The following is a 13,985-nucleotide window of genomic DNA, read 5'->3' as shown; positions in this document are numbered from 1 at the left end:
TATTAATTGATTATTAATAAAGCATCAATCAATATATTAATACTTAATAAATTCAAAAAATATATATTTGTCAATTATATCTAAATATAAACACAAATTCAATCTATAAATAACTTGTTGAATTTAAACTAAAAATACATTCCCGAGATTTACTTTGTTGTGTTACTTATTTTTAATAACTAATAAAATTATGACTGTATAACAATAATTTATGTTTTTGTTTGTTTAATGTGTATTTTTGTACAACAAAAATATTATCATTGTAATTGTTATAATAGGTTTGTGTTTAGGTATTAATTAATTGTTTTAATTAATGAGAACATAAAAATAAATCGAACACTATTAGTTTGTCGTGTTTTTTAATCGACAATTTTATATTTATTTCTTGACTTTTCAAATATCAGTTACTTTTGAATTTAAGTAAAAAAATAAAATATTATTATAATTATAATTTATTTAATATACAATTATAAATAAAAAGACAAAAATAAAAAAAATAAGAATTGCTTTGTGAACACTTTGAAAAATCAATAAAATATACACCCTATTACAACTACCATAACATTAATAATATTTATATTTATTTTTAATATAAAAATATTTTAGAACAAATACTTTTTGTTGACTTAAAAATATACACACATATTCTTAATTAAAATAAATATTAATAAAACGACTGAATACTGATGAAAAAAAAGACACCTTAGTGTTGTATTGATTATTTTTATTTGAAAAAAAGACTACACGAAAACAATTCAGTATTGCTGCATTCTATTTTACTAAAAAACAAAAATAAAACAAGTTGTGTGCGTTGAATACGATATTAAACCCTAAAAGAAGTCAAAACATAGCATATAAAGATCCAAATGGCTGGTTTTACAACGCTATAAAAATAGTTTATCGTGTCATCAGGGTCGGCCAAACGATCATGTTATTGGAAAAAAACTTAAAAAACAATAAAATGGTAAATAACACAATCATTTTCAAAAAACAAAATAATAATGACAAAACACAATTATTTATACCAAAAGATAAAATGAAGAAAAATAAAACGATAATTTATATTAAACACCAAATTGTTTTCAAATTACTTTAGAATACAACAATAAACATATATATTTGTGTTGATTTAATTGTACACCAAACCTTTCAATTGTAAATTATACATGCAAATAAAACTTATTCAAAGTTACTCTGATAACAGTTTTTTTTATTTGGGTGATAATAATTATTTTGACTGATTATTATCGTATTATGAATAATCTTTTTTATCAAGAAAATTAACTAAAGATAAGTTTTACTGTTTTGAAAGTAATATGGTTCACTTCATTCGAAAAATAATACATTGTTTGTTTTGTATTATTGCAAAAGATAATAAAATTACTTCTATTTGATTGTTTAATTAATACTATAATTTAAAAGGGACACAAATAAACTATTCAAAACCTTTGTTAAACTGACAAATATACATATATATATATACATTTACAATTAATAATAATGTGTATGTTAAAAAGTATATAAATTGTTTAAATAAAAATTTTAAGTTGAAATCACTAAAATGATTTCTTATAATTTTATTGGTTGTAAGTATCTTCTTTGTATATTACAATTATAATGAGTGAATATTGTTATTTAATTTTAAAAAATCTGCATCCCATAATATCATATGCTTTTTACTGTTCAATTTTTGTTCTTTAAAACTGGATTATAGCGCATTGTAATGATGATTTAAACAATACAGAAATTTTGTTTAAATCGTTAACTATAGTTTTACCAATTTTTAAAAACATTTTAACTCTAAAAAACTTTTTAAATTTTTTGTTGACAATATGTTAAAACTTAAAATGAACTGACACGTATTAGAGATTGCCACGAAGTTGTTTAAAAACTAAATCTTGGCAGACCCTGATTTTTTTAAATAACAATTAATAAAAATTACTGTTTATTTTAAACTTTTATGAAAAATATTTTACTTTTTGAATAAAACATTTAAACTTTTAAATATGTAATTACATACCAACAACGAAAATAATTCCACTAATATAAATAATATGTATTTGTTTATGCATAATAGAATTTTGGATTGAAATATCATCAAATATATACATTAAATATATCAAATTTGTTGTCCAATAGTTTATAAAAAAAATTGTACAACAAATCAAAACAATTTTATTTAAAATTAAAAATGTCAATTTTGTTAAATTGTTAATATTTTGTTTTGGATAATATTTATACCAAATAAGTTTTTTTTACCATTTATTTTATTTTCTTTTTTTCGAGTATTAAAAATATAATTAATTATGGTTTATTTTTATAATTAATTTTACAAACTTTATATAGTTGTTAAACTATGGATATACTAAACATAATTTTTTTAATGAGTATAGTTTGTTTTATAGTAAAACGACGAATATTTAATTTTGAATAGTTAAAGTGAGTTACTTTCTGTAATGTGAGTTAATAGCCATAATATCAAAATATATAATATATTTAATTTGATAATCATTATATGAATAAACTTGTTTTATCATACTAAAGTCTGTTTTCTATTTAACGATATTGGGTTTTTACTATTATTTATAATAACAGTATTATAATTTATAATAAAAATAAAGTAGTTTTTCTAAAAAATGGTTTGTATTATATTTTTTTGTTCTATTTTTAAAAAAGTGTACTAAAAATTACAAAAAACAAAATGGCTAAACAACGGGGTAGACCTTTCCCACCCTCACCCCGTCTAAATATAGAATTAATTTACTATATTTTATAATTTTTTAATTATAATTATAGTAAATGGGCGTTTTGGATAATATTAGGTCTGGTTCCCGAATTCAAGAAATGCCGAAAATTCACCTCGAGTCAGTGGAAACCGAGAAAGACGGAGCATTGAAAAGAAGGCTCATAAAGACGCACTCAAATAGTCTGTTTGTGGACCTTTTCACCCACCTTCCAAGTCCTCCCTTGGCGCGGATCCCCCCTGACCCCCCGCAAGCGGGGGGAACCACATCCGCGTCCACACAGTACGGACAAGGAAAGTGGGCGACATGGTGACGCACAAACAGTGACTGAAAAGTGGACTTCCTTCAAAAAACACTCGCGGCAAATATTTTATTTTGGTAAACGGGGTGAGGGTGGGAAAGGTCTGCCCCCTAAACAACTGAAAAATTATAAAGCCAAAACGAAGAATAGGTTGGTCTTGAAATGTGAATACGACGAAATAAACTATGTCAACCAAGTAATTAAAATGAATAAAATGTCATATTAGATAGAGTAGACATGTCAAATTATCATTTGGGTCAAATTGAAAACGACAACAAGTGAATTGGAAAAAAGTCAATGCTTAGGATTTGTTTATCATTAGTTTTAATTAATGACAAATTTATTAATAGTTAATGGTTTTTAATTAGCGATATTGGGTATAGTAAATAATGGTTTAATATTTTCGGTCTAGTTCTTTTCTTTATTATATTTTTAGAATATCGTTAAATAGAAAACAGACTTTAAAACCAAAAACCTAAACACATATCTTAAAAAGTCTTAAAATGTATACAATCAAAGGCGTCTATTTTTCGTAATTATAATTGTCGAACTTGCTTATTTTTCACAACTGGCCAATCATTTTGGTGTACGACAATTAAATATTTTGTTCTCGAATTTGTACCTTTTTTTGAATTAAAAACTAAATTTTTTATAAAAAATAAATTTCATTATTAAAAAGAATTTTCTACAAAATTCACTCATTTACGACAAATAGACGCCTTTGACTGTATAGCATTACAATTAAAAGTTGTCTCAAAAAAATACAAACAAACACAAAAAATTCAATTCAATTTTTCTTATTAGCGACCTCCTCTCTAATTTCCCCAAGTATTATTTTCAAGTTTTCAAGACCAAATTTAACGCCATCTTCCTCTTGACAGCTTTCCCTTTCCAAGGACCACGCATAGCAGAAGTCGATGAGTCTCAAGTCGGTTTTTTCGTTGATATTTTTCTGGTCTGCGTCGTAGACGAGTAGAACTGATGCGCCGAAGAACTTGAATTTCTTTGTGTCGATTGCTTTAATAATTCTGTTGATCTTTTCGTCGAAAATTTTGATCTTTTCGACTTCGTATTTCTTCCCGTCAAACAAGAAAAGTCGAATCATTTCTTTCAACTTCGTCCGGTCGATCACCTCGTCTTCGCTGAGTTCGCGGTCGTACGAATAGACTTGGTCGCCGATGGTTCTTTTCATCCCACAGAACCTGAGCCCGACGTGTTCGGCGTTGAGTAATTCGCTTTTGTGTTGTTTGTGAATGATTTTGGCTTCAGTGGCATTCGGCTTCCACGTCTGCGTCCCAACTTTAAGATCAAGAACAAACGGGGAATGACAGTTGAAGAGCATGTTATTGATCTTCAAATACTCCATTACACCTTTGCCAAAATCATGCTTCTCTATTCCATAATAAGATGGAACTACTCCCGTGGAATGCCACTCAGGAAGGGAAACTATTTCTTCATAGAAAGCTTTCTCCTCTGTGTTATTTTTATTCAATAAATGAAATGTTATTTTATCATTGCTTTAATTAAATAGACAATTAATAAGATTTTGAAAGTGTTATTTAATTGTTCTTGAAATGGACTTTATCGGCAAAAAAGGCGTTTTAATATTTAAATTCTGGTCGTTTTATTTATTTAAAGAATTTATATCGTAATTTACAGTCCGTCTTCTTTGTGTTTGTTAAAAAATTTTAGATTAAAAATAAGTCGATTTGTATTTATAGTTGTGTTATTCAAAATGTTTTCAGATTTCGTTTTCAATTAAAAGTTAAAAAACAAACTCTTTGAGAACATAACTGTTTATAAAGGTATTTTCCATTTGGAACTAAAGGAGTCTTTTCTATTGTTCCACCAGCTTGAAGAAATCCTTTGTGAAATGGCCTTATTGTAATATCTTTGTCCATTCGTATTTTCTATTTTTTTAGTTTTCCTTTATAAATTATTCTATTTTTGTATGAGAATATAAAGTTTGTTCTTACAAAAAATTACTTTGAGTTTATAAAATCATTTTAAATTAATTATTTAATATTTAATTTGTGTGTTGTAAAATAAATAGTTTTTTACCGTTTATTTGGTTTGTTGTATTTAAGCTCACCTTTTATTAATTTAAACCTTTTTAAGTATATACAAAAGAAATAACACAAAGGAACAAATTATTTAAATCAAGATGTTTTAATTAATAGTAAAAGTTTATTATATTTCAATTAATTAATGATTTAAAATAAATATAAACAAAATATCGAATTATAAAAAATTCGAAGTGCTGTATAATTTGTTCCTTGCAATAAACACTAACAATCATCGTCAAGTTTTATTAATAAATATCAATATTAATCAAAAGTTATTTATTTATAGTAATTTGTTTGGATTTTTAAATGATAGATTACAAAAAATAAAAGGAACAAATGACTAACTCATGAAAAATATGATTCAAAGACTGAAAAAGAAGTACTGTAATGGCGCAACTGGACAGTTTTCATGGGATGGTAGTATCACAATATTTTTCGTCTCTATACGATTTCATTGTTTTTGAAAACGTATCCAAAAAGTTCAGAGGAAATACATCAAAGTTTCATTACAACCCGTTGCCACTAACAACAAGAACATTGAAATACTTTGAAAATGTTGAGACTCTTCATTTATATAAAGAGTCAGAAGAAAATTTTGGAAATGATTTTTTTGATTTGAATAAAGAAAATGGGGATAAAAAAGATTGTGAAAATTTTTACCAAGTTGTTATTCATTTTAAAGTGTCCTTTCAAATTTATTTAACGAATTCGAACAAAAACTTTGTATTCAAGAATGTTACCTTTACAAAGAAAGATAGAGAGAATTACGGAAATGTGATTCCAAGTGGTGTAACTTTTCTTGGTGAAAATTGTTTTGAAGAGGTTGATTTGAGTACTCTTGAAATACCAAATACAGTTAAAACAATTGGAGAAAAGTGTTTTTGTAATATGAAAAATTTAATAATTGTCACTTTATCAACAAAACTCCTTTCTATTGGAAAAAGTGCCTTTGAGGGATGCGAAAAGTTAAGAACAATAAAAATACCAGACACGATCACTTCACTTCATAATTTTACATTCAATTGTTGTTGTTCTTTGGCTGAAATCAAGTTATCACAAAACTTGGAAGTACTTGGAGAACTTTCTTTTGGGAACTGTACATCTCTTTGCTCAATTGAATTGCCAAACAAAATTAAAGAATTACAAAAATCGTGTTTTATTTTTTGTACCTCTTTAAAGAAAATTATTTTACCCACACAATTGTCAAAAATTGGGAAACACTGTTTTGAAGAATGCAATCAATTGAAAACAATAGAAATCCCCAGTAAAGTGGAAAGGCTGGCACATTTTAGCTTTGAAAGATGTTCTTCATTGATGACTGTGACAGTGACTGATAAACTAAGGAAATCAGATTCTTTTAGAGAATTGCCACTTGCTACTAGACATTAGACTAAAAAGGTGTCGTTTTTATTGGAAAACATTGAGTGTAAATTAACATGTAATTAAACAATTTTAACACTTAAATTTTAAAAAAACAATTAAATCTTTTATTCAAAATATAAGAGTTTATTGTTTTTGTTTTTTCTAAAAATTAAAAAAATTTAACTAATAAAAATTTATAACTTATTTATTAAAATATAAAACATTTTTAATATATTTAATAGTTCATTTAACAATTTAAATTTTTCTTTTTTCTTTTGATTCAAAAATACAGTGAAAAGGGTCTATTTGTCGTTATCTTAATGGTCAAACAAGTCTATTTGTCACACGACTTACCAATCAATTTAGTGGACAACAATTATTTATTTGGTTCTCGAATTTGTACCTTTTGTTGTTTTTAACACAATTTTTACTAAAAAAATAATTCAATATTCTTTTTGAACTTCTTTCTTTTAAATAAGCTGTTATTTTTCCTCTTCACCTTAAAAAAAGAAGTACAAAAAAATATTAAACCAAACTTTTTTTCATTTTTTTCAAATCCAACAAATAAATTATTATTGTGTTGTATCTACGACAAACAACCCCTTTTTATTTTTTGTTTGAATTAATTTTTAATGCTTACAGTAAGGAAAATGTACCTTAACCTAGAAAATGTAATTTATGTTAAAGAAATTCCTATATTTTTCTTTAAAAACACAGATTTTTACTAAAAACAAATATTTTAGAAAATTGACTTTTATTTAGGTATAGTTTATTATTTTAGTATAACAATAGAAAATAATTAGTTTTTCTTTTGGTTAAATTTAATTTGATGGGAGAAGGTTTATTGTTGACCAAGTAATTATCAAAGACCAAATAATTGTCAAAGGGGTGTATTTCTGATTGATTACCTTGAAAATAACTGGTTTTTTAAAAAAAGTGAAAAAAATGTACACCAAAAAATGGTAAGAAACTTAAATCTATTTTTATAATAGTTCTTATCTGAAGTTTTAAAACTATTAATTTTACTTCTGACAGTTATTTGGTCTTTGACTATTATTTTTTTGTCAACTGTAATGGCCCAATTGTATACCTAATGTTCTGCTTCGTTTCCAAATAAAAAATTATTAAAATTAACAAATAATGGTTTTTAAGTAAAATTTTTAAATTTTATTAACAATTAATTAATATTATTATTTTATTCATATTTTATATTAATTTGTATTTGCCAACAATTTATTTATAATCATTTAAAGATTTTTTAGTTTGTTTGTATTCAAATTAAAATTAAAAACGATTAATAATATAATAAGATTAAAAACATTTATTTATTAGATGAAATGAAAATATTTGTTTAATAACAATCAAACACAAAAGGGTGAACTTTTCATTTTATAATTTCATGTAGAGTCAGTCTTTTAATATCATCTGGTGAACGAAAAATAGCATAAATTTTGTCTAAACATTGGGCATTAGGTAAAACGTGAAAAAACCCTAAACAAATGGGATTAGTTTTTAAAACGGCTTCCCGAAATATATCAATCTTTGTTGTCTAAAAAATACCAGATAACGTTAAAAAACAGACTGTATTTTTTTCAAATAATAAAAAGTTATTTTCTAAATTTAGTAAATAATAACATTGTTTTCGTATTTTGTTTGAAATACCAAAAATTACATCTATTGTTTATTTTCTACATGAAATAGGTCAACTTTAAGTTAATTTTATTTATTAGTTTAAACGAAAAATTGCCTTAATTATGTGCAACAATAACCATTAAAAATTAATATTATAAAGATTAAACAATAAGATAAATTATTTTCAACCACTTTTACAAAACATTTTATTTAGTATAAAACAAAAAGTACTTAAATATCGTTAAAAATACTGTATTTTTAAGATTAATAATGATTTAATACTTCATATCAAAACATTATACTTTTGTCATAGATAGAAAATTCCATATATATTGAATAATATCGTATTTTTCATTTTTTTACAAATACAAACTGCCGTATTTTGTGATAAATAATTGGAATTTTAAATTAACAAAATGAGAAATACTAGTTTATATGATAATAACTATTATAATAAAAGAAAGACAATTCAATATAAACCCAAATTGATCTTTTTGTAACAAACTTTTGTTTGGATAACATTTTGAAAGCGTTTGAAAAAAAAATATAAAAAGTTTAAAAATATGTCAAATACATAACATTTTAACTACAATGAATGTAAAAAAGACCAGACAAACCAAACAGTCTTTTTTCTTTTTTAAAATATATAAAAACATTGAAATGTCGTTAAATTTTATGTTTCGATACAACTTGATATTTTATATTATGAAATTACTGCTAATTGTCTTGATATGCACTTTACTTTTATCAGTTGACGCAAAGAAGTCGAGCCGTCGTGTAATCAAAACCAATAAACCCACAAAAAGTCGACGAATTTCGAAACCATCCAGTCGAGGCTCTTCAAAAAAAGTTCAAAAGAAGAGGAAAATCTTTTCAACTCCAAAGCGTTCAAAATTTCTTTTAAAATCCATTGTCAAAAAACCTTCAATTACTAAGAAGAGCAAAGCAAGTTTTACCACTAAGAAGAAAACGAGTTTAAATCGAAGAAAAGCGACTTTCACTGATATAAAAAGAACACAAAAGAGCTTTAAAAGTCGACAAAATGGAATTAAGCAAAACACTAAGAAGTTCACATCAAAACTTTCTTTAAAACAAAAACTGCGACTTAGACAGCCAAAGACCACTGCAAATGATATACTGAAAATGCAAGGAAAAAAATCAAACACTCAATCACACAAGAAAAAGGAGAAAAAAGTTTTAGTAACACCCAAAAATGTGAATAAAATATTTTCAAAGGTTAAAGACGTCTTTAGTAAAAACACAAAAAAAGCAAAAAAGGCACTTGAAAAATTCCAGAGCAAATTAGGCCTAAAACCCACCGGAACAGCCGACAAAAAAACTCTTTCAAAACTTGTCGACTTAGCAAATGGCAAATTAAAAGTCGCCAAAAGCACTGTAAAAAAAGCACTTGAAAAAGTTAAAAATAAAAAAGAAAAATTTATATCGGACATCAAAGAGAAGGTAGAAGACGCAAAAGGCTTTGCCACAAAAGCTACACAAAAAGTGACTGAGAAGATGATGAATTTAAAAGATCGATTAAAGACTGTTCAGAATCAGAAGAAATCTCTCGAGAAGAAGTTTTTCGATACAACCAAAAACAAGATTGACAAAATGAGAGGCAAAGCGAAATCCGTTTTTAAGACTATTGAAGATAAAATCAAAAAGAGTGAAAAAGGGACAAAAAAACAAGCCAAAACCTTTGTAAAAAAACTCAAAGAAAAAATCACAAAAAAAGTGAAAGGAAAAATCGAAACTATTGAAGATAAGCTCAAAACTAAATTAAAGGAACTAAAAGAAAAAAAAGAGAAGAATGAAGGACTTACCGACAATGGAACGGGAAAAAACGAAAATAGTAAAGATGATAGTAAAAATACTATTAACGATGGTATTAATGTGAATAGTTTAGATAATGCTAACTCATTAGCTGATCCAACACTACCGACATCTCCTTCAAAGCCTTCATCTAATAATTCGCCCAGTTCTAATACGAGATCTCCATCTAATAATTCGGGGAAATCTCCATCAAGTGGATCGACGTCTTCTCCTGCTCCTTCTCAAGCGTCAGACACAAATCCTTCAGCTTCGGGCACTTCTCCGACTCCTTCCGAAGAGAGTGGAAGTGCCAAAATTCCGGAAGATCCATCTGGAACATCAGGGTCATCGACGGATACTCCCACGCCCGTTAATCCGAATGCTGGAGGATCCCCGTCGTACCCTTACTACACCAAAGGCGCTTCAGTTGATTCAAGTCCGCACCCACCTTGCGAATCCCAAACTCGGTGTTATGAGGAAGTCTTCTTCTATCAGTGCGACTCGCGATGGAAGAGTAAGATGTACTCTTCGCGCAATGATAAGTCGAACACGGTGTGTACATCAGGGTGCGGGCCTACGAGTATGGCTATGGTCGTCGCGACGTTGGCGGACAGAAGCGTTACACCGGCGACTCTGGCAGACTACTCGATGGCGAATGGATGGAAGGACGATAGCTATGGGACAGCATGGGCGTTGTTCCCGGCCGCAGCGAAGAAGTATGGACTGAACTGTAAACAATATAGCTGCGGAGATATGACGAATATTAAGAAAATGGTCGACAGTGGAGGAATTGCTATTGGGTCAATGAAAGCTGGACAATGGACAACGGGCGGACACTTCATCACTATTAACTCATTCGACGGAAACACTATTTGGGCTCATGACCCTAACTGGAAAACTGGAAAGAAAATCACACAGGAGGCGAGCCAATTCACTAAAGAATGCAAAACGGTGTTTGTTATCTGGAAATGAAGAATTAAGAGATTTTGGTCGCAGTTTTTTATTTAACAGGTTAGATTTTTTCTTTGTAATTTTTTAAAAGGGAGAAAGTAATAAAAGGCAAATTTTAGTTTGGTTTAAAAAAAATAAAAGGAAAAACCTGTTAAAACTATAAGGCGGTTTTTTTGTCCGCCAACAACTGAAAGAAAACAAATAACAATTGAGAACTAATTTGACTAAGATTTGCCAAACATCAATTTTTAGAAAAGATTTCGGGGTTTCCCATGTTGGGTTGGTTCACTTTGAGAAAACAAATATTTTGGAGGTGCGTTGACAATATTTGGATCCGTTTGCCCTTCGAATTTTTTATCAATGAGTGTCAAGAGCAACAATATCCTTGACAGAGACCATTTCTATCAAACATTTATTTCTGTTTTTGAATTTTTTGTATGACACAGAACAAAACAAACTTTATCAACTATGCGTTTATAATTCACGCGTACAATTTATGTGTTCGTATTTTTTCGGCGAACTCGTTAATAACATTATTATTATTTTTAAGTTTTTCATTTTCGGGTTTTTTAATTTTTTATTATTTTTAGAATAGTTTCATCAACCACACATTTTTAAATGAAAATTTTTTATGTTAATTTACGGTTGTAAAAAAAAATATGATACTTTCAATTCGCACCATTTTATATTGAGATTATTTGTCGTTGGATGTTTTGAAGTGGTTTAATTTAAAAGAAAATCTAATAAAATGTGAAGTTATTGTAAAATTTATTAATATGCTTTTCAATGTATCCGTTTCACGTGGAATTGTGAATGCATGCGATATTTGTTGATTATCTGTTATGAAATCTCAAATAACTTATTACGTCTTCACATTTTATTTTTCAAATACGATCTAGAATTTAAATTACTCATTTATTTGTGATCAATTTTTTTCGAGTTTTTTAATGGGCAAATATTATTATTTGGTTAATAATAAACGGACAAAAATCCTTCTTATAATATTTGCCTGTTAATTATTTATTATGAATAATATTAAATTAATTAATATTTAAATTAGCATCCCCCCTTTCCCGTTAACTGTAGAGTCATTCTCTAAACGTTGTCCTTTCTCCAACTTTGTCCCTCGTTTTTTAGATATTAATGACTAAAATATATCGGGAAAATTTTCGAAATGCCAGAAAATCATTGTTTAAGTTTGTTTACCGTTTTTATAAAATATAACCTAATTCCCAATTATTTAAAGAATTTTTTGTGTACTTTTTTGGCAAAAAAGGACTAAGTTCAAAGAAAGGACAACGTTAAAAGACTGACTTTAGGTAAAAAAAAGTCCGGCTCGTTTGTGAATTATAGTAAATTATAACATTAGTTGCTATAATATTGAAAACATTTTGTATTATTTCAAAAACATTAATTTAAACTCCAAAAAATAAAAAAATAGAAACTAATAATAGATGGCTGTTTATAATAAAATATAGTTATTCTTGTAGAGCCGGACTTTTTTCCACCAACTCTACAGCACACTTAGACAAAAAATTTTATTATGGCAAAAATTACCAATTATATTGTCTGACCTATTCCATAGACTTTTCAAAAATGAAAATTCATGAGAAAGTAATTTTACTAGTAAAAATTATAATATCGGATATTAACAATGGATAGTTTTAACCTTTGAATTTATATAATAATGAAACAATTAAATATAGTTTAAAACATCTTAAACGAAATGACAAAAACAACTATATGTTTATTCTATACGTACATACATACAAACAACACAAAAATGTTTTATAAATCAAAAATACAATTTAAAAAAAGCGAATTTACAGACCCGACTACTTTATTATTAGAAAACAAACAAAACTTTTGTTTAAAATATTATTTTAAAACATTAAAATATTTGTTTTTGTGAAACAATAATAATAAAACACAAATGAATTAATTTATTAGGATAATCTGATACAGCTCTCTTTAAATCCTTTGCTAGAAAGGTAAATAACTGGTTATTGAACACCAACAGTATGATACAAGCGGTATAGCAAATTTGTATAACTTGTGAAACTAGCTAAAAGACGGTGAATATGTTGATGTATTCTTTGGCCGAGACAATTACGACAATGAACAAGACACGGCAGAGTGAATAATTCAAATCAATTTAATTAAAAAGATTGATAATTTGTTTTTATAGTATGGCCTCAAAAATTATAAATTTATAATAAATTAACCATTTTAATGTTATATCAATCAGAAAATAAAATATTGAAAGTGAAGTATTTTCTTGTTTTTTATTCAAAAAAAACATTTGACGTGTTTGCCATGTTTTTCCAAGTGCCCATTCTTATTTATTGCCAAACTCTTTAATTCATTGGGCAGTATTCAAATCTATATGTTTCTTCGCTAATAATACACTCTTAATATTGTGTTGGTGTGGTATGAGAACTTTAAAACTACTGATGACCATATTTAAAAAATGGGTAAATTAGGACTACGATTAAAAAGTGGTGTTTGTATGTAAAAAACATTATCATAATTTAAGATAGTTATTAATAAAAACAATATTTATTAGTATTAATTTATTAAAATTACTAAAAATACAAATTAATTAGAAATAATTAGAAATCCAATTTAAAATTTCAAAGCTATTCCAATTAATAAAAAATACATAAAGTTAATATTCTATAATGATTAGTTTATTTGTGAGTCTTTTATCACACACTCGATCGACATTTGTCATGTCATTTCATTTCACCGAATCCGTCACATTCGTTGTCATACCAAATTGTGTTAACTTTAGGAACTTTTATAGTAATTTCAAGATTTAAAAACAATCGTGATATTTAATACCAACAACAATATGTGTCTATTTTTTACATTAGAATTTAAAAATAATTTATAATAACTTATAAATTATCTCTTTGTAGTAAAGTGCATCGACGCGAGTGTTACATTATTTTTTATAACAAAGGAATTAATAAACATTTAAAGCTTTTCTTACTGCCAATATTTAACATTCTGTTTTGGGTTTCCAAAATGTACAATTTGTTTGGCGTCGTACCTCTGTTCGGTTGTTTTTCAGTCATTCCGGGTTGCTAACACGGCTCAGTTGTGAAAATGAAC

The 13,985-nt window shown here is 26.8% G+C and overlaps 3 protein-coding genes across 3 annotated transcripts; 2 read left to right on the top strand and 1 right to left on the bottom strand.

Annotated features, from left to right (window-relative positions):
• Window positions 1–3,832: 3,832 nt before the first annotated feature.
• On the bottom strand, window positions 3,833–4,946 carry EIN_163080 (hypothetical protein; the record flags this gene model as incomplete). The annotated part of the gene is made up of 2 exons (XM_004185175.1): window positions 3,833–4,516; window positions 4,824–4,946. The coding sequence occupies 2 exons, from the start codon at window positions 4,944–4,946 to the stop codon at window positions 3,833–3,835; spliced, it is 807 nt and encodes a 268-aa protein (XP_004185223.1).
• Window positions 4,947–5,498: 552 nt separating this feature from the next.
• EIN_163070 (hypothetical protein) lies at window positions 5,499–6,500 on the top strand (the record flags this gene model as incomplete). The annotated part of the gene is made up of 1 exon (XM_004185174.1): window positions 5,499–6,500. One exon carries the CDS (start codon window positions 5,499–5,501, stop codon window positions 6,498–6,500), a length of 1,002 nt encoding a protein of 333 aa, XP_004185222.1.
• Window positions 6,501–8,696: 2,196 nt separating this feature from the next.
• On the top strand, window positions 8,697–10,889 carry EIN_163060 (hypothetical protein; the record flags this gene model as incomplete). Its single annotated transcript, XM_004185173.1, has 1 exon — window positions 8,697–10,889. One exon carries the CDS (start codon window positions 8,697–8,699, stop codon window positions 10,887–10,889), a length of 2,193 nt encoding a protein of 730 aa, XP_004185221.1.
• Between the last annotated feature and the right edge of the window lie 3,096 nt (window positions 10,890–13,985).

The sequence above is a fragment of the Entamoeba invadens genome, assembly GCF_000330505.1.
Source record: "Entamoeba invadens IP1 unplaced genomic scaffold scaff_1105074726263, whole genome shotgun sequence".
NCBI classification, from domain to species: domain Eukaryota; phylum Evosea; order Mastigamoebida; family Endamoebidae; genus Entamoeba; species Entamoeba invadens.
This window is presented reverse-complemented; position numbering and strand designations above follow the sequence as displayed.